This window comes from Lasioglossum baleicum, chromosome 10 (assembly GCF_051020765.1).
Source record: "Lasioglossum baleicum chromosome 10, iyLasBale1, whole genome shotgun sequence".
Lineage (NCBI taxonomy): Eukaryota > Metazoa > Arthropoda > Insecta > Hymenoptera > Halictidae > Lasioglossum > Lasioglossum baleicum.
Window position 1 is genome coordinate 11,444,349 of NC_134938.1, and position 24,431 is coordinate 11,468,779.

Here is a 24,431-nt window from a genome sequence, read left to right on the forward strand (position 1 = left end):
GTATATAAGTCTCGCGAGGTATTTCCGTGCAATGAAATATTACAGAAAACATATCAATTTATAAAAATATATATATATGTTTAATATTATTAAATGATATAATCTCCGTTATTTGTAATAACTTAAGTTAAGTTAACAATAATTATTGTTGCCATCTTTCAGATAATCTGTCAATTCCTGCGTTTTTGATTTACAAGCAAAATCACCTGCTTATTTAAAATATGACAGAATTCGAACATTTCATGTATAATACCATCTTCTCCGTTTTGTCCATATGAAAAATGCATTACGCACAGAAACTAACTTTTAAATGTCGAGTTTCAATCATAAAAAAAGGTTCCGTCTACACTAGAAAATATCTATTTTGCATTGAAGTAATTATTACATATTGAATAAACATTTTATTATGTTTTATAGAGTTCTATGCGTAAACAGTTCTGTAGAAAATGGAGTGCGAGTACTGATGAAGGTTAAACCCAAGGATATTTAACAATGTGTACGGTCTGTTTTTAATTATCAGCGGTGTCTCAGAGAGTGCAAAGGGGATGCGAGGGACAGTCGCAAATTGATTGCAATGCGTATTGTATCTGCGAAGGTATAAATATATGTATAAATCAGCTCATAAGTGTTTTGGGTTGTTGTATATATTCGTGCAGGAACGTGTAGCCTAATTCGCGCGTCTCGTTGGTTTCCAAGGGAAGGTCCTTGGCCTTAGCGTCGAACATTCGTGAATGAATTTCCCTTCCGCAATGACGTCATTGGTTACCATCGGCCCGGTACAGGTTCGTCCATGAGAAAAGCGCGATCTATGAAGAAGCGCTTGCGCTTTTCGGGACAACCCCTGTGCGGCGCTTGCGAGCTTTTTCGTTAGATTCCGTGGAGGCTCCGCGGTGCCTTTTCGGTCACAGCTCGAGGTTCCCCTGCGACGAGAACGAGATGTGACCGTGTGGCACCTGTTGTCGGACCACATCTTCCTCAGAATAGTCGAGCGAAATCATGAGCCCGTGAAACTTACGTCGCCGCAAGAAAAGGGGGCGGTTGTATATTACGATACTCGTGACTCCGTCGCGACATATCCTGGTGCACACGGGTGGATCGTGATTGAAAAAATTTCGCATAACCGCCGTGCGACGGTCTACGAAACGGGTGCTAAAATTTTCCTAAAATCAAGGTATCGTTCGTTGTGTTATTGTTGTTCGGAATCACGTTCCGAGTGCACGAGGACGCTTCACTTTCGATTGATCGATAACACCGTGAACTAGGTCGTCCACGAGTCGCGCCCCGAATTGTGGACACATACGTAAAAGCCTGAAGAAAAAGCTGAAGAGATTCCGAGCTTGTATCGGCGTGTTCTCTTCGAAGCGAGAACACCAACGACGCATCCGACGATCTTACATGCCTCTGATCCACGTTCGCGTATATGATGAAATTACAGCTGCTTGTTATCGAAACGGAATACTGCTGGAGGAAAGCGTTGCTTAGGTAAGCTGGTAACATTCTCCCCAAGCTGCTTATACGCCTTTAGCACTTGTCCGTTAAGCTTGTTTGCCGATACTCACCACATCCGACGTAATCACGTCATGTTCTTACCTCGATACTTCATCGCATCATCCTGAAACACAGTTACTTAATCATTCTCTTATCAGTACATCTGTTGAACTTCATTTTGTAAATACATTTTTCTCTAAATTTCTTACAAAATGTCCTCGGACCCAGTGTCTATAGGATAAGTGGCTCGTTCAAGGATTCATTCGTTTCATTTATCGACTCGAATTTACCGCCATTTTCTCGTCGGTAAGATAACGCGTGTACCGACGGTCGGTAATAAAGTTTCTTGGCTTGGTCGAACTTGAATCGATCGCCGCCACCCTCGTGGCGCTCGACGAATCAGATGGATAGCGCGAGAGCAAACTGCAGCAAACTGGCTCGACGATGATTCAGAACGCTTCGAGTTTCTCGACCCGTTCCTCTCGGTCTTCTCGTTCGTGGCTGTCCGGCTGACGCCATCTTTTTTCTTCTTTTTTTCTTATTTTGTTGTTTAGTGTCAAGTTTTCGGGATCGTATCCAATCGTATCGCCGATCGAAGTACAAGTGAATCTCTCGTGCGGAGAGTTGTGAGAGTGCGGAATAAGTTGCGATGAACGAACGCTGAAACCGTTCTCGCCCCGGGACCTCGAAAACAATGATATAAAGTGTGACAACGCGATATGAGTTTGCGTCGCCGTAACTCTAGCCTACATCCCTGAAAGATTGCGAGCCATAAAGAAGTCGTTAGAGCCATCCAAGTGTCCATGTAAAAGTCATTCACTAGAAAAAAAGCTCTTCCCCCTTTGAAGTATTGTTGGTTAGTTTATGTGTTGTTTGTTAAATGTGTTTTTTTTTTAATTCTCTCATTAATCTCTCGCCTTCCTGTTGCACACTCGTGGACGGGCATTGGTCTTGAATGGGTCCTCGAGTTCTCGGGTTGACCATCTTTGCCATTTATTGGTTATGTTCTCTATTACGAATCCGTTTGCCCGTAAATCGCACGCTTCTCTAGCACGTACCGAAAGTAGTGGAGAGACTAGAACGATATACATACAAGTAGTGCGTGTACGTAGCAAAAAAGTAAAATGCACAAGTTAAGATTGCCTGTCAAGGTCGAATTGCCCAGTGCTATAACAAGGTATGGTGGATATTTGATCTTAGAGAGTATCTCGATATACTGTTGCTCCTACCTATCTCACGACTTTTTCCTTACACTCTATAGAATAATTAGCTCTGTTGGCATGGTGCCGTTCGAGCTTGTCGCAAGCCAGATTGTAAACAACCGTGCCACAATGATGGCCGAATGCTATCCAGACGGTCTACATTTCTCTTCTTGTAAATGTGTTGCACGGGACAGACGATTATGTCTCGGGTACGCAGTTCGAATCTATTTCCGTCCTCTCGCGCGAAAGTCTCGCTATATAGCGTAATTGTTCGAAATAGAGGATCGTTGTTGCATGGTTGGAACCTTAGACCATATACCGTCCATAAGTTACCATACACTTATTCAAATTTGGATTTTTTGTTAAAGGACCTGTATTATGAAATGAAAATGTTACTTGCTAATTTTCTCGAATGTAGAGAACGGGTGAATCGAATCTGACCAAAATATCCTACAGTTTCTAAATTTTAATTATTATTCTTATATTTTCTAATTGTTTAAATTCAAGTGGGGTAATTGTTTTCAAATTTCGCTTCTACATAGAGCTGCCCATAATTATCCCACAATTTCTCAATCTCCTTTGTCCAACATTTATTCAAATAGTATATGTATATGTATATTTAATTTTGCATTGAAATATTATCGTATAATATTAAAACAATAAGATCAAGCTGGAAGCTTGTATTCTTTAATGACCTTTTAGTTGAAGATAAATAAGTGTCCGGCAATTTATGGACGCGGGAGTTATTGTCTATGGTTGGAACAATTAGGCTTTTCTTTTCTCTCTTCAAACACGACGTTATCCGTTCTTATTAATACGCCTAGATAGAATATTTTTCAATAACATCTGGCGCATTATCTGCGCCATATTCAAGGTTTGTATCATACATTGCTTTTCGCGTTACGTATATGCTGAAAGTGAACGCGAATTACTCATCGTCTAATCTATTCAGGTATCAGAGTTCACTGAATCGTAAATCCTGACGCGTTCCGATCATTCCAGAACTAATATCTACAAGCTGCTAATTTTTCAATGGTCGAAATAATTTAACGATATGTTTCGACGAAGTTTAATACTTCATTTATTTACAACGGTGTTACAAAGAACAGCGACCGATAAACCTGCACAACACCAGATAGTAAATAACTGATTCGATTGTCTCACGACGCTTATCTACATAGAGATCGATTGGTCAATGACCGTCGCGAAATCAGCTCAGCCGCCCGCAAGATATTCAAGCCTTTATTAAATAAAAGGGTATAGCCGGATAAATTTATTTTTGCTCAGACCCTTCGATAGGGCTTTAAGTTCCATGAATTATGCTCTATTCCTTCTGTTCTGCTGAATAAAAAATTACGAAAAAATTCATGAACATTCTACCCAATAGCACGCACGACAGTGAATTATTTCAGAATTTTTGGTTGCAAGATCGACGTTTAAAAAAATCCGGAAGCATAAAACTCCAAAAATTCGCAAGATTGCATATTTCGTATTGAAATCTTCGAGATACCACTTTTATAAAAATTCAGTAATGAGATATTGAATTTTTCCTGAATTTTTAATATGTATGTGGTGTATCGTAGTTAAAAAGAATAAAAATCAATTTCATTCGATATTTCTTACTTTTTCGTAGGTGTATTATGTAATGTTAAACATTTTTATATTCAGAAAGATAATGTACAAATTTGAAAATGCAATATAAAATACTAGATTTGCCTTGTACATCTTATCCGGCTGTATCTTTTCTTGCGTTTAGATTTAATGAGATCACGACAAAAGAGAATGGGTCAAACATTTCGTACTTACAAGAAGACGACCCGTTGTTCCGTCGGGACCGTTGAATGCTTGTTCTTCTCCGGTTAATTGAGCCGCAATGTTAAGACGTTTACGCCGCCATTCTTATGGAAAGCAAATGGCCTTGACAGTCATAAAACCTAATGCAAGCTGCATGATCCTGTCCATCTCTATACGTATAACACTCCTACCACCCAGTTTCTCGTTTCCAGCGAATACGTCGAACCTTTCGTGTAGTTTCCTTTCGGACAGCCGACTCGGTGGCTCTCGCGCTCTCCCGGGGGGCTACTCGCAACCATAATTTCCGATTCATTCAAGTAAGTCTCGGAACTCGGAATCTGAGCGTTATTATGGTGGGGAGTGTCACAAAATTTTTGATTTAGATCACAACGACGTGACAAGGTGAAATACAGATAAAGATGTGTGCAAACAATGGTGCCTATGTCTTAAAAAATATTTAAATACACTTGCATTAATGTATCCTCATTTGAATTTGCATAATTTTTAGAACGTTGATATTAATTTATTTGATGTCATTCGTGATTATATTTTGTTTTCCGAGTTATGCGCGCTGCATCTCACATTTTTCTGCGGATGTTTATGCTATTTGCAATTTTTGCTGACGTATTTTAAGAAAGTGGAGTCAAATATAATTTTATTCTCAGTGGTGATAATCTTTTTGTAGATCCGGAATATATATATATATATATATATATATAAAAACCATACTACAAATGTTATGTTTTAGCATTTTCTAAAACTTTTCAGAAGCCACATAAGATGCATGAGGGTCCGCATTAATTGTGGAATAGTGCGCGCGTATTTAAATACACGTGAAATGGGGATCTCCAGGAATCCGAGGCAAAGTGCGTTATCATTTTCGAAGGCAAGGAACAGAAATCCATTATCGGCGCGTTCCGAGGAATAATCGATCGATTGCGGTCGGCTGTCGAAGGGTGACGAGGGCGCAGAGACCTACGAACTAGTCCGAACCACCTGTACGTGCTTCCGAGTGCGCGCGTCCTCGTGGTTCGTCGAGTGCACGTGCACCGAGCCATCTAGACACGGAAATAAGCGCGGGCTATTCGATTTAAATCCGAGCGCTCGCGTACGCTACGACTTCGCAGTGTATTTTGGGCGTGCATCGGGAGACCTTACGCGCTCCGCTTCAGTATGTGAATCAAAATCGTGGCGATGGCCTCGCGTAAAATTCGTTCAGTTTCACGGGTGCAAAACAGTGCGAGTGACTTGTGGAAAACGATTCGCACGCATGATCTCAGCTGAATGGAATCGCCCGAATACATCTGCCTCGTTCATGCGATCTCGAGGAAAGGCGCGCGCGATAGTGGTTTAAAATCATTTGCTGCGGGTGATCCTTTGTCAAGGTAAATTGTTGGCCAATTCTTTAACGAGATTTCAAGGTCGTCGGTATTTGTTTTATAGATATTCTGGTAGAGCACGAAGAGACGAGTCCAACGATTGTCCGCACAATTGCGATCATTCAATCCCGAGATATCTGAGAGCCTCAAGTAGACGCTATCTTTCAGAAATACTCTGATTATGTCTGCCTCGTTCATGCGATCTCGAAGATAGGCGCGCGCGATAGTGGATAAAATCATTTGCTGCGGGTGATTCTTCGTCAAGGTAAATTGTTGGGCAATTCTTCAACGAGATTTCAAGGTCGCCGGTATTCTTTTATAGATATTCTGGTAGAGCACGAAGAGACGAGTCCAACGAGTATAATGACCGTATCATTGCGATCATTCAATCCCGAGATATCTGAGAGTCTCAAGTTCGCTGCCTATCAGAAATACTCTGGATATGTCTGCCTCGTTCATGCGATCTCGAAGATAGGCTCGCGCGATAGTGGATAAAATCATTTGCCGCGGGTGATCCTTTGTCAAGGTAAATTGTTGGCCAATTCTTTAACGAGATTTCAAGGTCGTCGGTATTTGTTTTATAGATATTCTGGTAGAGCACGCAGAGACGAGTCCAACGAGTATAATGACCGCACAATTGCGATCATTCAATCCCGAGATATCTGAGAGCCTCAAGTAGACGGTACCTTTCAGAAATATTCCTGACGCGTCGAGTATTTTGAGAATCACGGCGGTAAATCGTGCGGAAGCCTTCATTGCCGCCCAGTCAGCACGATATCCGGTCAGTTCTTCGACGTCGTACCTTTCACGAGACCTTGTGTGCACACATACACGTTCGACCGGGATTGCTCTCCTAAACGTCGTATGGTAGCGTTCGAGTATTCACCGTCGGAATCTGGATTGCGTCGGAGATCGATCTTGTCGTTACGCGAATATAGACATTGTTGATACCACTCGTCAAGGCGCCAACAACGCTAGACGGACCACCAGTCGCAAACGTGATCGAACAATTACAACCACGAAGCTCGGTACCAAGTTCCTTCATCGTTCAATCTTCCACTGGATCTCCCTGAAATCCTCTGCCCGTTTCTATTCGTTTTGGATGAGTTTTCATCATTCGAGGGTCAGATTTTCGATCAAGACCGCTCTTGGTCTTCGAGGGAGCTAAACAAGTGTATATCGATGCGTATGTAGGACGACTATAGTGCTGTTTTCAGTAATATGGTCGCGCCGCTCTTTACCGGTCACATACCGTAGCACAGTCTCTCGCTCTCTTGCTCCCTCTTTTCTTCGCTTCGCTCTCCTTTTCCGTCTTCCTCCTGTTCCCCTGCCTACTTACCGAGAGCTCCGTGGCCCGTAGTATTTACGTTGAGCGCGAACATGAAGCCGGTGCAAACTGTTATTTTGCTGGACGCGTAAGTAGCAGATTCCGCCAGAGAACGGTCTTTCTTGCTCCATCTTCCTCGCTTTGCTAGACTCTGCGACAAACAGAGCACCCGAGCAGCATTAATCATTCTCCCGAACACTCAGTAATCCCTCGATACTTATTAATCGCGTGCAACGTAGAAAATGATCTATAACTCTTCTGTTCCTCATGATCTCTGTACGAAACTTGCACTGGTACGTTCCTCGCTCTTCCCCGAGTAAAATGATACCAAGCTCGATACACTCGACTTTACATTTGCCTGTGTTATCCACGGTATATTCCGGAACCTCTACTATCCGAACTAGTCGACAGGATTAGGATAATAGTCTTCATCGATTTACACGGCGAATCGCGTTCTATACGGGTCATTTCCGATCGGACTGTGTGAAACAATGGAGAGCCGGTTCGGATAACAGAGGTTGTACTAAATCGTGCGTTGCATGGACAAACGTGGTCGGAATGGTGTCGTGTTTGGTATCATTTTTCACAGAAAAGTGTCAGAAGTCGGCCAGTGAACGTTTTACAAAGCAGCAATTAAAAGTGATTCCGATGTTGATCTCTGTGTCACAAGTAAACCGAGCGGTATCGAAATAAAACGAGCAATATCCAAATGAAATGAACGGTGTTTAAACAACGATAAGCGTGTTTGCCGTTCCTTTTAATTGCATTGTAGAACAATGGTCTAACCTAACGCGTGTGTTGATTCGATTCTCGTAGACCCTTCGCAGGAAACGTTTGCTCAGGCTTACGTAAGCGAGCAATTATTTTCTGTTTACGGTCGGGCATTCGTGCCGCTCTCCGCTCCGCGTTTTCCATGTTCGAAAAAGAAAAAAAGTAGGGAAACAAGTATATATCATAGTGAACGCGACAAACGATGCGGGCGTGCTGCAAGTTATCGGTGACGTGTGCCGCTCCTGTTGACGGAAACTTTTTTCTGGACAAATTGCTCTCCGCGACAATTAACTCGCCCGCGTATTTAACGGAGAGTGGTTAATATCGAACGATTGCGAACCGTTCGCGTTGTGTTCGACCGGAAATCGTATTTCACCGACTGTATCACGTTTCGGCCGAAAATAAAATTGTGTACGCATAATCGAGCATGTTGAGTCAGCGGGAACAATGGCGGCACGGAGTTGAAAGAAACTTGTGCGCCTCGCGTTAAACGTTGATATTTGCATCGGGACAAGAAAGCTTACGAAAAACGAATACAGTGCGCACGGTTTTCATCGTTGGCTGACGATTTCACTCGCATAACCGTGTCGGCGCTATGGAATTCGATTTGTTGCCTTGGGGAGCCTCGATGCCTGAACGCAGGTATTTCTCAATTCATTTTTTCAATCTTTCCGCACATTCTTCTTCGCGACGAGACACGTACAATGTGAAAGACTCGTTTGTCATCGTGCTAGAATTAATATTGTCTAGTAAATCCATAAAAATTTAATCATAGAGAAGATAACTTCGCTGTTGCGTTGAACGAAGCCGTTGAAATTCTGCAAGCGAGCACAATTCCAACTTCAGCCTAATTGCCGGCTATTTGCCCGAGTAGTTAATACAATTCTCCGCGTTGGAGAATTATTAGCATCGATTTGTTTGTTCTGGTAATACGTAATAATTGGTCGTGACCTCGACGAGCTTCCCATCCGTCGGGAAACAATATCTCGAACAATGTTGCACTGTGGGGCAGCGCGAAACCGAATCGATACGGCTCGACAATGGGGGAGAAACAGAAGTTCCGATTGTTATGCTACCGTTCTGAAAAAGCTTGTTCTTGACGGGGGCACAAAGTGAGCATAGTATTACCTCACGCGGATCATTAACGAATCGATTTTTAATTGAAAAGAATAATAATCACCGGTTATGTAATAGCTTCGCAAGGGAAATCTTGATCCGGAGAATTTCGGGCTTGTTTTATCGCACAGGCCCGATCAAATTTGACACGGATAGATTACCGATATCTGTTCACTGACCGTGGACCGTTCGTCACGTGATCGCGATTAGTATCGCGATAAGGGACGACCTGTGTCACGCAGCTTTTCGATATTTATATTTATACACTACAAAGATATCTAGAACCGATGGCACACGAGTCAGGTATCTGTAAGACCAATCTGCAGTTAGGAATGAACGGCTCACGGTGTAGTTGAAGTCTCTTCCGAACATCGTCGAACATCTACAATGTTTAAAGTCGTTAGTAAGTGTCGATTGCTCTAATTATTGTCCTCACTCGGATCACCATGTGCACGTTTGCTCGTCCGTTGATTGTTTTCGCGTTTTAACGTTCACACGAGTCGGGCCTGAACAAGCTTCGAGAACTGCGGGATCGTTTCGACGAAAAACAGGCGGGCCGGTTGCGAATCAAGGATCCGCCGATCCGAGGTATCACAGTGCGTCAATCGTTGTAGGTGGAGCAGTGAATCAGTTATACGGGGAAAGAGGAAATGAGTCACGAGCCGAGTCCGTTTATTTGTGACGTAAACACTGCTCCTGTAACGAATGCCGTGTTTTCGTGCGGCTTTACCGTGAATCGTCACGACGTAGATGACGTCCACGTTTCCGAGGGTAGGCATGGCGGACGCGGTCGCCCCTGTTTGTTTACAACTCCGCGTCTGAGAGTCGCGTAACGGTTTTTCTGTAACTCTTCTCGAAGGATCTTGAAATTCCGTAGTTAAATTAATAATATGAATAAATTCTGAGGGCTGCAACCTTGCGAGCAACCAGAAACGATTTGTTCTACTGATCTCAATCGTTCCCACCGTTCGACGAAGCTTGTACATATGTAATTAGTTTATCGTCGAAATCAACCACCGTTTCACCAGTATCTTCATCGCGTGGTATCGATTTTGGCCGAGGGTTGTTTCCCGGCGATTTCACGCGACGCCTTTCATCGATCGTGTCTCGACGATAATTATTTATCGGCCAGGGAGATAATAAATAACCGGCCACCGTTCGGGTCTAAACGTAACTTGGCGTTTGACGTAACCGAGACGATTCTGATGATCGTTTAGATAACCGCTACTGTTGCTCGTTGATGGCTGCTATCAAACAATTCGTGTGTAGGTAGTCCATGTAGAACCATGAACACAGCGAACACTGCGACCGGACACGTATGACGCTCTGCCATCATGTTTATTTTCGATGGAGTTCGTAATACACTTGCTCCTTTCACCGACGCGTTGTCGTTCTGCCATGCAATTGATCTGATGATTTTTAATCTGGCTCGTTTCTCGCGCGGGAACCGATCGGATGACGTCACAGCTGCTATTGAACTTCTGGTCTTTTGTTCTGAAAGAATATAGGAGCCGTTTATTTTGAATGTGGCCTATGTCCATTTAAGTTTAAATTGAGATATTTAAGAGTTTGCGCGTGTTTCAATGAAATTAAAAATATACGTATTGGATACCAATGTATCACACTCGTTAAGTGTATCTAAGAGAGTTAAATTTACAATTCGTATTAAAATAATAGCAATTATTAAGTGAATAATGTGTATGTGTTTTCTTACCAAGAATGGACTTGAGCCACTTTCAAAATTAACGACTGGATTTGTCATAAAATTTGAAACAGCCAAAGTCCATTCGATGGAATTTAAAATGCTTCAAATTGAGAAAACAATATTCAATTTATTTCATATTTCATTACAAAACTTAAAAAACACCATTTATGCAATTCGGGAAATCTTCTAACTATATAAATTACATAACAATTTACTTCCCGTTTACATTTTGTGTATTTTTGGGAGGGATTTGAAAGAATTTCGTAGAAAGTCCATCATATCCTTCTATTTCGCTGTTGTAATTTGTCTTATATTGTTATAAAGTGGTATCAATACAATATTTTCGAATTGTCTTGGTCTACCCCGATGTGGTAATAAATTCAGCTTTTTAAACTCTGCATTCACATCCATTGATATCTTATACAAAATTTTATGTGGTTCATTTCTCAAAAAACGCATCCAGCATATTTTTAACCAATTTATTGTTTCTCCGTTAGAATTCTTCACTCTTTTAAAGATTGCATCCTACAAAAATCTTGTTAATATGAAATCCTCTTGTTCTTTCATTTAAAATAAAGTTATTACCTTCCCGACACTTCTTGATAACATTATAATAATCTTGGGGGATAAACAGTAAATTATTTTTCTTTAATGACATTTCTACGACGCCAAAATCTCTTTGTCAACTAACAAATAGACTTGAGCCACTTTCAAAATAAAAATTTGTATTATTCTATTAACTAGCTAATTTCCTTTTTACAAAATCTTCGTGATTCTAAATATATTAGGTTGGGGAATAAGAAATCCATCATTTCTCTGCTTGAGATAACGTAAAAAGAATGGATTTCTTTTTCCCCAACCTAATATTAGTTACAATTTGCTTCAGGATGAAAAGATAACGTAGAAATGTAAATATTAAAATTGCTAGCTCAATTTTTCTCGAAAATGGACTTGGGCCACTTTCAAAATAAACGGCTCATAAGGATTTTAATATTTCCAGTCTCAATGATTGTTTAAATTTGTTGGCTACGAAATTTTAATGGCGCCTCAGAGCCACCACTCGACCGCTAAGGGTTAAGTCTGCTGTTACTGTCGAAAAAATCTACCGCTTGAAAAGTACGGTTCACATTTCTTCTACGCGTCGCAAAAAGGACACTCGCAGAATTGATTGCATATAATTAGCATCCCTTCCGTTGTGTAACTGGCGCACGTACATTTCCCGCGACTGATAAGTGCAATTGCACTGCAAAGTTCCCAGCGCTAAATTAATGGTCTCTAATGGCGCCCGTGTGTGTCCACTTTGGCCATTTTCTTTCCGCGGTACGAGTCAGTCAACGTACAGCTAGAATTAAAATAAGTGGTGTTACAATTTCACAGCTCTGACAAGTTAGGAAACGTTAAATAAAAATAATCGATTGAAATTTAATTGGAGATATAGACGACTTAATTTGTTGTACAGGGAAATATAATTTAGTGATCGGTAGACTGCGGAAGTTTATGCAGTTTGCAATTTCTCGAGATCTAACCAAATCAAATATTATTTTTCAGTGGTGGTAGCCTTTGTAGATGTGAAATATGTTCCCTGAAAATTTTCAGAAGCCATAATTGTATCAAGATTAGTACAATGCACTTCGAGACTTTCCCCTAATTCTCGAACTGTGTCTCGCATTTTCTCCATTTTGTAATCCCTGGACGTTGTGCGAGCTCGTTGCATGCAACAACGCGATCGAACTTTTTCGCTGGCAACTTTCTCCACCGTTGACTAATTAAAAATCGATCGCGATGGAACGATCGTTCTGCGCTTTCGAAAAATCTCTCGAAAACAGCATGGGAGAGCGGTTGGTATGGCGTCGCGTCGTCCTTCGATTTGCGAGACGTGTACGATTCCATCGATTTCCTATACGTGTTTATTTCGGTTCTAGTCTTGAGTGCATCGTTCCGCGGATATTAAACGCGAATCGCTCGAATAAATATTTTCTAGAATTCCCCGTTCTCAGTCTCACGTTCGCGAAAATCTCTTAGACGTTCACTACAGCGAAAGATCGATCGACCTCCATCAACGTTGATAGACCGTGATCAGTTGGATCAATCGCCGATTCATTTTTATAATCTTCAGCATCCATCATTCAATCAAACTAAAAATTAAAATCGTTTAACGGCCAACTCTGTGCAGTGATTGGTAGTCTCGGCTTTCCCCCCTCTTTATTTCTGCAAAATAAAAATGATTCGCAACAATTACATGACAGTCAATAATCAACTTGATAACATCGGCACTCGTAAATCCTTTTCTACTGTTTTAAATTGGTTATTTTGCATAAATGTGCCCATAATTATGAAAGTGGTCCAAGTCATATATTAATTCATTTAGTTTTTTAAAATAGTGTTAAATAGTGTTAAAATAGTGTCCGGATCGAAACGTTGAGAATGATTTAAAAATTCGCAAAATTGCTTGTTAGTTAAAATTTGTTCGAACCTATGCGCCGAAAACATTAATGAAAAGTTTATTTAAAATAGTGTGACGTGAAACATTGATAATTATGGGCGCATATATCCTAGGTTAACAATCTCGACGTTGACGCAAGTTCGACGAAAAATAGTTTAAATATACCGGCGTCCCAGCGAGAAAATAAAAAACGCATCGTGAGTTAATTTAGGACTCGAGTGCCTCCTCCCACTCTGTGTTAACCTGTTGCTAAATCAACACCCCGATAGACTTGCTAGACACTGTTGAATCGATGAGAACGACGTCAGTCGATTTTTCTATAAACCGACAAAATTGTCAGTCGGTTTGTTCTCTACAGAAAAGAAACATCTTAAAAACATTACCCACCTTTTATCAGGCGGACGTTTGACCACGGTGTTCTTCATCCGGCGTCGCGATAACTCGTGTTATTCGGAGGAAACGAGCTCGCGGATATATCGGACATTGAGTAAGCACTTTTTTAAAAGCTGTTGCATAAACAGATAATGGCTCGTCCTTCCACGTAACGCGGAGAATTTTCGCGAATCTCCGCTCTGCACACACAAATTCAAACATTCTGTAATATTCTCCAAGGTTATTTGAAGGACGATGCCCAAGATAATTCGAAGTGACTTTTTCCTTTGCGAAAATGTTCTTCGTGAAGGAGTTATTAAGGAGTTAAGGACTACCAATTGATTGGTCTGTGTTTTTCGTTGATAACTCCTGATCAAAGCAGTGGAGAACATTCTCGTTGCGGCTCTAGTTCTCCTAAGTGCCACGAATAGCGAGTATGGGACGCGCCTGAGGAGCTCCGAGCTAGGGCCGCCACGGGGAGCGAGACGCGCGGCCGGGTCGAGGGGGCGTAGCCTTCGAAACTCGGCCGTCGCGAGTAAGTAACTCCGAGCACTGGACTTATCAATCGAGACCTACAAATCCCTTGTTCTGATATTAATGTTTATTCAACGTGTGATGCATCGAAAGCGCTATGAATTTGTTGACAATAGTTCTATACTTGAGTTATTCTGATTTGGCGCCATCAATTATGAGAAGACCGACTGTATATGCTAATTGTTGGTACCGTAGCGAACGACCGATTCGACGGTACGTGAATAACACGATGACGCAAAGTTATAATTAAACCGGGCGAACGCAGTTCGCTGGTCAACAAAGAATTTATTGTCTGCCGATGCGAGGCTTCCGCAGATAGTTCTTGCATGATAACGATGCAAGCCGGAATTAAGGTTAAGCCTCTTTTCTCGTCGTTGTCGCGAATTCGTACGATTGCGGTTATCAAACCGCACGCGAACAGTCGGTTGTGTATCCTCCTGTAAATAAATAGAGCCTCCGTTGATCCGTTTACAAGAACGGCCGATTCGCTTTCCGAGCCTTTCAAGATATGATGGACGCCTAATCTAAGGACGACATGGCTATCGTGGTTGAAGTGCTTCTAAAATTATATCTGATGCGGCTCAATACGCGACCCCTTTTTAAAACGGATTACCGAGTTCAAGTTGCCGTGCGAAACTCAACGCTCCGCCCGCCGAAATTAGAATATCTTTTCTGGTAAATGTCCTAACAAATATCCCGACTCGATCCCACAGTGAACCACTATAGTAAACAGTACAGCAAAAAAAATATACATAAAAGAGAAACTTTTTAAAAACCACGCTTATATTAAAATGCACTAAACGGGAGAAAATAATTTTTTTAGGCATTAGTGACTATAAATAAAAGCGTGAAGTGCTAAACTATTTATTAGGCATTAGTGACTAAACTTATTTATAGTCACTGATGCCTAAAAAAATTATTTTCTCCTTTTTAGTGCATTTTAATATAAGCGTGGTTTTTAAGAAAGTTTTTATATATTTTTTTATTTCATCCCTCATCGGGAAGTGGTTTAAAATTCGATTACAAAATTTGACGCATACAACAACAACTCGGCAAGCTAATATAAGCGTGGCAATGAAACAGAAACAGAGCATACCCAGGTCCAGCATGGAACAGAATCTGTACCCACATTTAGCGTGTTCTACAGTTCTAAATTCTAGAACTCCAAATTCTAAACCTTTTTTTGTTAAGGGTGATGGAAAAAATACGTAGTGTGGGGCTCAGGGGATCGGATGTTCGGATGTCCCACGACCCACTAAAAACCGTCACCCAGGCCCAGGACTTACGCCCTTTCCTTCCACAGCTGCAGGCTCGTATGTGGAGCGGCCGGGGCCCCGCTCTTCGCATTTCTCTCGCTTGATGTGCGAGCTAATCCCACGCCTGGTTTTGTCTAGTTCTAAATTCTAAACCCGGCTTTACTCTGTCTATATCGACAAAAGTGCTGGCAGACTGCGGATGAAAATGTTGAAAGAATGCCAGAAAGTAAAAATCCGCAGAATTTATTACAAATTTTTACGTATTTCGGATCAGCAAAGGCTGCTACCACTGAAAATAAGATTTTCTTTGTTCCCACTTTCTCTTGAAATTTAGCCAGCAAAAATGAAAAATTGTGTAACCATCCGCATTCTTACCTGGCGTACCTACGCAGCCGATAGCGATCTCCCTCTTCTCATTCGCATAAACGGACCTAGCGTCGATCGCGGATTATCTGCGCGGAATTTATATCGCTGGTGCGAAACGCAATGGGTTCCGCCTACATAGAGGACTGCTGTCCACCCACGCATGATTTTTCATCGCCTCTGTGGCGGGGGGAACGAAGTTATGCTTGTACGAACGTGTTCAGATAAGTCGGCAATTAACCGTGACTCTGTTAATCAAACTGGTCAGGCACCCTGCAACATTTCTCGGACAAGTTCATCACGTTGTGGAAAAAAAATGGCGACGTCGAGTTAGGCTTCTATGAAACGTGCCATGGGAAATTCAATTAACCGGGAAACCTTTTCTATGACTCATTCTTGGAAGCTTCTCTTGGGTTTCTTTCACTTTTCTATTGACCGGCTAGCGATATTCATTATCAGGATGTTTATGCGAAACAACAATATTTCCTCAGGTCATTTCAAAACTTTTTCGACGAAAAGCACGTGTCATCCGTGAAACTTTCAAGGACGTACGTTTTTCAGAGACCTTCGGTTCTTTTCCTGATGAAAATAAATACGATTTTAAACGGCGCGTAAAATGCATTCGCAGGGGAAGTTCGGTTAACGGTAAACATTTTTATAGTTCGTTTTGGGAGCTTGTTTATTGCTTTCGCGTATCGGCGAGCTTGCAGTACACGTCCTCGTGCTATTCGCGGATATTTTCCTTCGTCCAGATATCTTTCGCCTCGCCCATCCGCGATCTTGTGGAAGCCTGTTCCTGAAAACGGCCGACAAGTATCCTTAACACGATAACCTTTCGCTGGTTGCGACGATAACTGAAAAGTGGAACGTTATAACAGCGAGATGCATCGTTGAGCGTGCAACGAGCCGGCTGCATGTGGACTGCATGCTTTGTGGAACGATAAAAACCTAAGCCTGGCATCGTCCCGGAAAGATTAGATATACGCATATCGAATTTGTATTTTCCCAGAAAATTCATTTTCTCCCTATCGATTGAAATAATTCGGTAAAAATGCCCGAGATAGCGGAGATACTGCGGAAGCACTGTGTTCAATTAACTTTGTTAGAATAGAGAGTACTTGGCCTGATAGCGATAATGCTGCTTAATTTAGAAATGAAGTGTATATGTATTAATAAAATTGGGTCGGGTGAGAAGTAGGCTGTGAACGTTCGTAGAAATTTATGGATGTATTATGTTGTTTAAACAGTTTAGAATGTTTAGTACCAATTTGTGATTCTAATCCGGTGAACAAAAACGTTCGTGTTGGTTTAACTGGTAGAAAAAGATACTCAGAATGCATTTATTTTATTCAACAGTAGAGTTACCGGCCATTTGCTTGAATTTATGGGAACTGTTAAAAAAATGCATTTCTTTATGAAATATTAAATTAATGTACCATATTGAGCAACCAGCCAACTTCTGAAATATTTCCGTTCCGAACGAATCGAACTTGAATGCACCGAGGACGATGCTAGTTGTATTGGAAATAATGTGTTTATATGAACATGGGTTGACATTCGATGACCCAGCTAGAAGGCAATACGTACTTGACTTCGGTGTTATGTTTCAGCATGCGGCAAGGAAACAGTTCGCTCGCATACGCTTATAAATAGTTACTCTTTGCATGCTCATTGATAATTCCATAATGTTTTCATCGTACTTACGTCGTATCGAAATGACAATGCAGAATTAACGTTACCTGTCGGGCTCGTGGAAATGACGAGATTCGCAGTTGTAAAACATTGTACAAACTATTGTGTATTTGTGAACGTGTTTGTATTTAAAGAAATTTCATTGAAAAAGGTTAACGAATAAACTTGGGGAGAAATGTAACGTTGTTTGTCCTGTATATAGTTAATATAAAGTACTGTGTGTTTTTTCATTTGTACTGTACTCTTTCTTGAGAAACAGACTGTAGTCACATTTAGTGCACGGTAGTTCCAGCCTCAAGCCATAGTGTGGAGCAAAATGTAATGGTCATTTAAACAATACATTCATGTAACTGGTCTAACAATTTATAGATGCATGTACTATCATACTAGAGTATGATTAGACTGCTTAGGACAACTAAAAAAAAGATGATTATACTCCCACTAGAGAACGGACTCGTTCTGCGCAGCCTTCTGAGCTGATCTAGTCCGTTCTCCCGTGGGATATAGAATAGAAATTATTCCTGATAGAGAGCTTTAGAAAAACGCCAGAACACAAGAATTAAATTGATGAATCGTTTGTTTGTACAAAGTATGCAGTCTGATCATTGTCCTCATAGAACCGACTTCGCCAAAGCAATTGGATACACCCGATGGCCCCGCATCGAAACGATCGATCACCTTGATCGATTTCTGATCACCAGAAAAAAAAATAAGAAACCGATCGCCTAGAGAGGCAGTAGCGAAACAGTACCGAGAAACTAAACTCGAGACTTCAAATGATCGAGAGACAAAAAGCGTGCTTCTCTCTCTGCAACGTACTTTGCTCCGATACCTCGAGAGAAAGAAGAAGGTCCGTGTGCATTAGGTCTCCTTTGATCTATTTGTTCTTTTTTTCCATGGAACTCGCGATCTCGGATCCCCTGAATCGGAGGGATCGCGGAGAGTCGATTCGATTTCCATGGAAAATCGTGGATTCTCTCTGTTCGATCGATGCCGGATGGATCTCGCCACCTGTTGTGTCTCACGTGGCCGATCGGCTTTTGTTCGCAGGATGATAGTGGACCCCAAGGTCACAAGTCTGCATAACGATTACGGAAGCTTCGATCGACCATTGGGCGCCGGCGAGGGTCACGAGAGAGACGTCGAGGCGGCAGTTGATGGAAGTAGCAACGGAATGGCACAGTCCAGCGACGTTTACCAACGGCAGCCATTGTTACCCGGTGCACCGGCCAAGGGGAAGGACAAGTGGTCCGGGGTGGCATCCAGCTCGGATTATTATGTCGACGAGGACGAGAAGATCGACAGCCTCGGACGACATCCCGGGATACCGAACGGCTCCGGGAACGGCATCGTCAAGTTGGACATACCGGCGCCTCTGCGAGAGGAGCCTAGATTCCCCAAGGAAAAGTGGAAAACCTTCCTTGGTGAGCACGCCCACACCTCTCCCATGAACCCCTCGTTCACCTTCTGCAGCAATCCTCCAAGATACGCGAGCAAATCCAGATCGAAATCGCTTTTTCTTCACCTCTCGCAGCTACAGTGACTCCCACAAATATTCGGACACTCTTAAAAAGGCGATAATTTGTTAAATATTGTACTATACGATTTGAACTTTTTTGGGAAAGCTAGAGCAATTAGTTTACTACAAGATGTGAAAAAAATTTTTCCAAAAATTGCAATTCATCGGAATTGTAGAAAAAAATACTAAAAGTTGCATTTTACAACTTTTTTATGCGGACATATATTGAAAATTTAAAAAATACGTTTCGTAGATCTTTGTGAATTAAACATATTCTGAAAATTATCATTTATTATTTATTATTTATTAACAAACGTTTAAAGATGGTAAAAATTGCAGATTTTCACGATTCTCGGCCTATAACTGCAGATTCTTACATTTTTCAATGCCTGTCGCTTTTCTCCGCATCAACCGATTTCGATGAAACTTTCACAGTGCATATAATTGACACGGATCTACAAAACGTATTTTTTTAAATTTTCAATATAGGCCCACATTAAAAAGTTTTGAAACACAACTTTTAGTACATTGTATACAATTCCGACCAATTGCAATTTTCAAAAATATTTCTTTACACATCCTGTAGTAAATTAATTGCTCTAGCTTCCCAAAAAAGTTCGAATCGTATAGTCCAATTGTAAAAAAGTTATCGGCTTTTTAAGGATGTCCGAATATTTGTGGGAGTCACTGTAGCTTCGAACTAAAAGTTGATAAAACTTTCTTATTTCCAATGATTTTTGTCGTCGCACCGTTTCCAGCGTGTCGCCGACTCTTTCCCGATTAAAATGACACCCCACACGACGCACTGCCGGTCGCATTTGCTCGCTTAATCCGCGATTCAACGGAACCTCCGCTATCCGAACTTCTCAAAGGGACCTGTTCCGAATTGTTATAAATTGAACTCATTGTCATCACAAGTTGTCCCTAGCCTTCCGATTGGTCATTCCACAAGGTCTCTTAGTTCTAGCCGAATAAATTCCACATCGGTTCGGATAATAGAGGCTCCAATTTATCGCGAATCGCACAAGCAAATACGCTCCGAATTGTGTCGTGTCGCGACTCATTTTAATCAGCAAAGCGCCACCGACGTACCTGTGAATGTTTCACGTAAAGACGATCAGAGACAACAGAGTTTTATCAAGAAACGACTGTTGTTGTTGCATCTCGACTAGCTTGACTAGCTTCGTTCGCATGGGTAATTTATGCGGCATACATAAAAATATCTAGAACAGGTTTGTTTGTCTACGGAGTTATGCGAGCGTGTTACGAAACAGGTTGTGGGAAGTTAGAAGGCGAACTTTTCCTGTAATTTTGTCGGCAATGAACTCTTTAGGGCAGTTGCTCGCAATTCGTTCGCACGGCGGGGTGTCGATCGAGATCGAGGTCATCGCGTGGTCTGGTATTTCGCTGCGCCGAGAGCGCCTGATTCAATGCAGTTCAATGCGTTCTTCAATGATGAATCGGATACGACCGATTCATTAGAACGAGGATACTGGTTCTCCCGTTTAATTGGTCGCTTTGTACCTTGCGATTCTCCTCGATGAACCTGCAAGCAACGCGCCATGTTAAACAGACTCGCGAACGTCTCTTGCACAAAATATTTCGAGATGCAACATTTTCGCTGTCGTTATTAACATCTAGAAATATCTAGAAATGCAACATGAATAGAATAGATGAATAGACAACGGATTTTATGGATTTATAACAAAAATGAGAAGGTGCTGTATATTGTTTTCAACCTAATACATAAACCTATTCTAATACATTACAATAAAGCTACCCGGTAGCTGCCCAGTATACACTACGGAGTAATAAATAACTAGACAATGAAAAATGAGTAGGTATAAATTGAAATATATTATTTTTAACCTATTAATCATATCGCACCCCGCAAGAAAAGTGACACAAGTCAGAAAATGGCAATTATGAGGTTATGTCATTGAAAAATATGTATTTATATAAGTTTTATAGTATTCTTTAATTTTTCTCAAATACTGCATTTTTGAGTTTCACTCCAGTTTGTTGCAATTCAGGTAGAAACTTGTTATTTTCCATAAAAATCCGCTGTCTAGTGGTCAGGTATACATCTGATGTACGATGCAGCACTTGTTCGCTGCAAAGTTGCAATTGCAGTTTGTAACATAATCGATGTTCTTTACAGTCCGTTTTATGCGCCTCTGCTTATCGCATTTTCATCGTTGACTCATAGTTCATTCACGACGTACGCCACAATTTTTCGTTATCTCTTTGTTGCGTTGTACTTCCGTTGGTATTATTCTTCTGCGCTTCTCGGTAGCTACATTTCGATTACTCGTGTCGTAAGGGCGTCGTGTATTGTCATACTTCGTAGTCTAATCGATGATTCAGTAGAGTTGAGTATACTTCCCAGAAAGAATGCATTCGTATCATGTGCATAGTTAGATAGGATATAAACGTGCTTCAAGGATCTAGCAGGAGGACATAATACGACGTCTATCGATTTTAATAATAAGAACACCCTGTAGGGCGAAGGTACCACTTACCGTGCCCCACCCGGTTATCGGTTGCGATACAAACTTCTTAGAAATTCATAAAAATAACACGAAGCATCTAGTGTTACTTTATTTTTAAAAATAAAACTGGTGCTTCCCCTTCGTATACAAATCAAAAGTATTGCAATAATTTTTGTTTAAGATGTGGAAAACATTGGTTAAAAATCTTCGTTTCCGATTATAGAAAATGCTAAAATTAATTAATTAATTTGTTATCACAAATTTCTTGTTAATATTGTTTTTGCTTTTGTAACAAAATCGTCCAGAAAAATTTGACGCTACAGAAAAAGTTTGATAATCGATCGTTTATCACGAATAATGTAAAATAAATTACAAAATGCCTTCAAATTGATAAGAAACTTCCAAGTGCTCACGAAATAACCGGTAACTGGTATCTTTATCCGAATAATTAATTTGTTGCTTCGTAGTGGGGAGGATTGAACGACGATCTAACGAATTCCATGGTTTCTGTTGCAGCATTTTTATTTATGGTAGTGAACTTTATATTAACGACAGCGTCCCTTGCAATGGTGCACGAAAAGGTCCCGGATAGAAACACGTACGGGCCATTACCGGATGTGGTGTTGGACAACGTCGCTGCTCAGGATTGGGCCCTAAATGTGTCGGAAGTTCTGATTATGATACTGTCCAACTTAGCCATGGTTTTTATTATTTTCCATAAACATAGGTATGCAACTAGACTACGGATTTTGATGCTTTCATTTGAATCTTTGAATAATTGTGCATCGCTTTGGTTTTGTTGCAGGTTTATCGTTGTTAGGCGAGTGTTTCTCTTGATGGGATTGTTGTACATGATGAGGAGCGTCACGATGTTCGTGACAGTACTGCCGGTAGCCAGTAAGACGTATTTCTGCAGCCCCAAAGCGAACAACACGAGTCCGCTTCTCGTTATGAAGAGGGTTCTGCAGCTGATTTCTGGCTTCGGCTTGTCTATAAACGGCAAGCATACTTACTGCGGGGATTACATTTACAGCGGTCACACGGTCGTGCTTGTACTTAGTTACCTGATTATCGAGGAGTGTACGTACTTTCATACATACGAAACTATTGTTACATAAACTCCGGACGACACGACAAAATGTTAAACACCAAGTTCCTTGACACTGTCCCCAATTTAGTTCAATGAAACGCTAATCAATAGTTCGTTTAGGACGGTCTAAATGTGGACCGGCGGTCTACCCGAGGTTTCACTGTCAAACCTGTTGAAAGTTTACGTAACAAACGTGAAACTTGGTGGATGGAAAATATTAGGATGATTTTCGGTTGTAGATTCCCCGAAAAGGTGTAAACCAATTCATTGGCTGGCAGGCATCACGGTTCTCGTTGGGGTAATTATGGTCTTGGTGGCCCACGGACATTATACTGTGGACGTCCTCATAGCTTACTACGTAACCACACGCTTATGGTATATTTATCATACGTTAGCCAATAATCCTCACCTTAAGGTAAGTGAGTGTGGACGCATCGAGTAGAGATCCTGGTTTTGAACGTGTACACCTGTATTTACCCAGTAAGTCAATTGCTCGGTTTTGGCCCGGTAGTGCTGCCAGGCAGATGGAAGGAGCTCGGTTCTGGAACCTGCCTGCGTCGCACTAATATTAGTGCGACCTGCCCTGTATAACGGCATTCGCCACACTAGTGAGACCGTGCTGCCCTCTTACGGCGAGGCAGAATCCAGGACGAGCTGCTATCCATCTGCCCTGAAGCTTCTGCTGGGCAGACGCTGCCAGGAGAATACCACGCAGATGCGTTAGTAGAGGTGACGCTTTATGCTGACAGGGTATGCCCGGCAGAATCGACCAGATTCCGAGCATCCTATGTTTCGAGCAGCTTCGAGCGTCGTTCGGACAGGATAATGCCCGCCATCTGCTCGATATCTGCTCGAGGCAGGCCTGGCTGACTGGGTACATACACATGCATCCTTTTCTACGTTTGCAACTATATAAACGAACCTCTATGCAAACTTGTAACTGTATCCTGAAAATGAAGACGAATTAAAATACGGATACGTTAATACACGTGAAACAGGGATCTCTAGTAACGAGCCACGGAAATCATTGTTTCTAATAATCATTGGTGCTAAGGAATTCGACCAGTTTCATAAACAGCCCCACACGCGAATCCAAATACAACATGTACATGAACATACAAATCCACATGTTTTATCAGTATCATTCTCGAATTAAACAACGGCGAATTTCCTTAACCGCATTATCCTTAAATTTTACAACCGTGTTCTATACGTGCAATATATGGTATACGTCACTCGATCCTTGGCACCAACCTAACAGGACAGTTGTATTTAATGGCGCATTCTGATTTTTCCAGCAATACGAACCAAACAACTTTTTGACCCGGCTCTGGTGGTTTCGTATGTTCAAGTATTTCGAGAAAAATGTGGGCGGCACGGTGCCACGACAATACGACTGGCCTCTACCCTGGCCTCGACGATTCCTTGCCAAGCACCCAAACCGGGACAGTTAATGTTCGCCGTGATCGTACGATAGAGGCTCTCAGACAACAGAGTTACTTTTGTTGTATTTGTATATATACAAACATATATAAAAGCTTTACTAGAAATGTGGTACAAGAGATGCGCCCAAGCTTCCGTCAAACTTCCATGCCGAGGTCTTGACAGAAGTTTTCAGCAGTGTTCACTTCCTCGAGAACTATTATAAACGACACGAACAGATAGGCCACGAGAAAATGAGAGAAAGAGAGAGAGGGAAAGAAAAAAAAACAAAAAATGTACGTGAACGAGAGAAGCATTCACCATCCGGAAGAGGCACGCTCGTACTATCACGTTCGTTATCGTCCAATCGCGAAACCTATTTTTCCTTGATTTTGATACGACTTATACATAAATGTAAGGGATAGGCAACTCGATAGTACTGACGTTTAGTCCTTTATCAGGAGAA

General features: G+C 41.5%; 1 protein-coding gene across 16 annotated transcripts; it reads left to right on the forward strand.

The window, feature by feature from the left end:
* The first annotated feature begins 855 nt into the window (after nucleotides 1-855).
* Nucleotides 856-24,093, forward strand: LOC143212534 (phosphatidylcholine:ceramide cholinephosphotransferase 2). 16 transcript variants are annotated; one of them, XM_076431423.1, is made up of 9 exons: nucleotides 5,253-5,869; nucleotides 5,928-6,128; nucleotides 6,186-6,389; nucleotides 6,448-7,278; nucleotides 18,493-18,866; nucleotides 21,970-22,180; nucleotides 22,259-22,533; nucleotides 22,783-22,958; nucleotides 23,842-24,093. In XM_076431423.1, the coding sequence occupies exons 4-9, from the start codon at nucleotides 7,244-7,246 to the stop codon at nucleotides 23,995-23,997; spliced, it is 1,227 nt and encodes a 408-aa protein (XP_076287538.1). In that variant the 5' UTR covers nucleotides 5,253-5,869; nucleotides 5,928-6,128; nucleotides 6,186-6,389; nucleotides 6,448-7,243; the 3' UTR covers nucleotides 23,998-24,093. The 16 variants fall into 16 exon arrangements, with proteins under 16 accessions (XP_076287535.1, XP_076287534.1, XP_076287532.1 ...); XM_076431425.1 differs by lacking the exon at nucleotides 6,448-7,278; XM_076431420.1 differs by lacking the exons at nucleotides 5,253-5,869; nucleotides 5,928-6,128; nucleotides 6,186-6,389; nucleotides 6,448-7,278 and adding exons at nucleotides 856-1,171; nucleotides 1,263-1,482.
* Nucleotides 24,094-24,431: the final 338 nt, after the last annotated feature.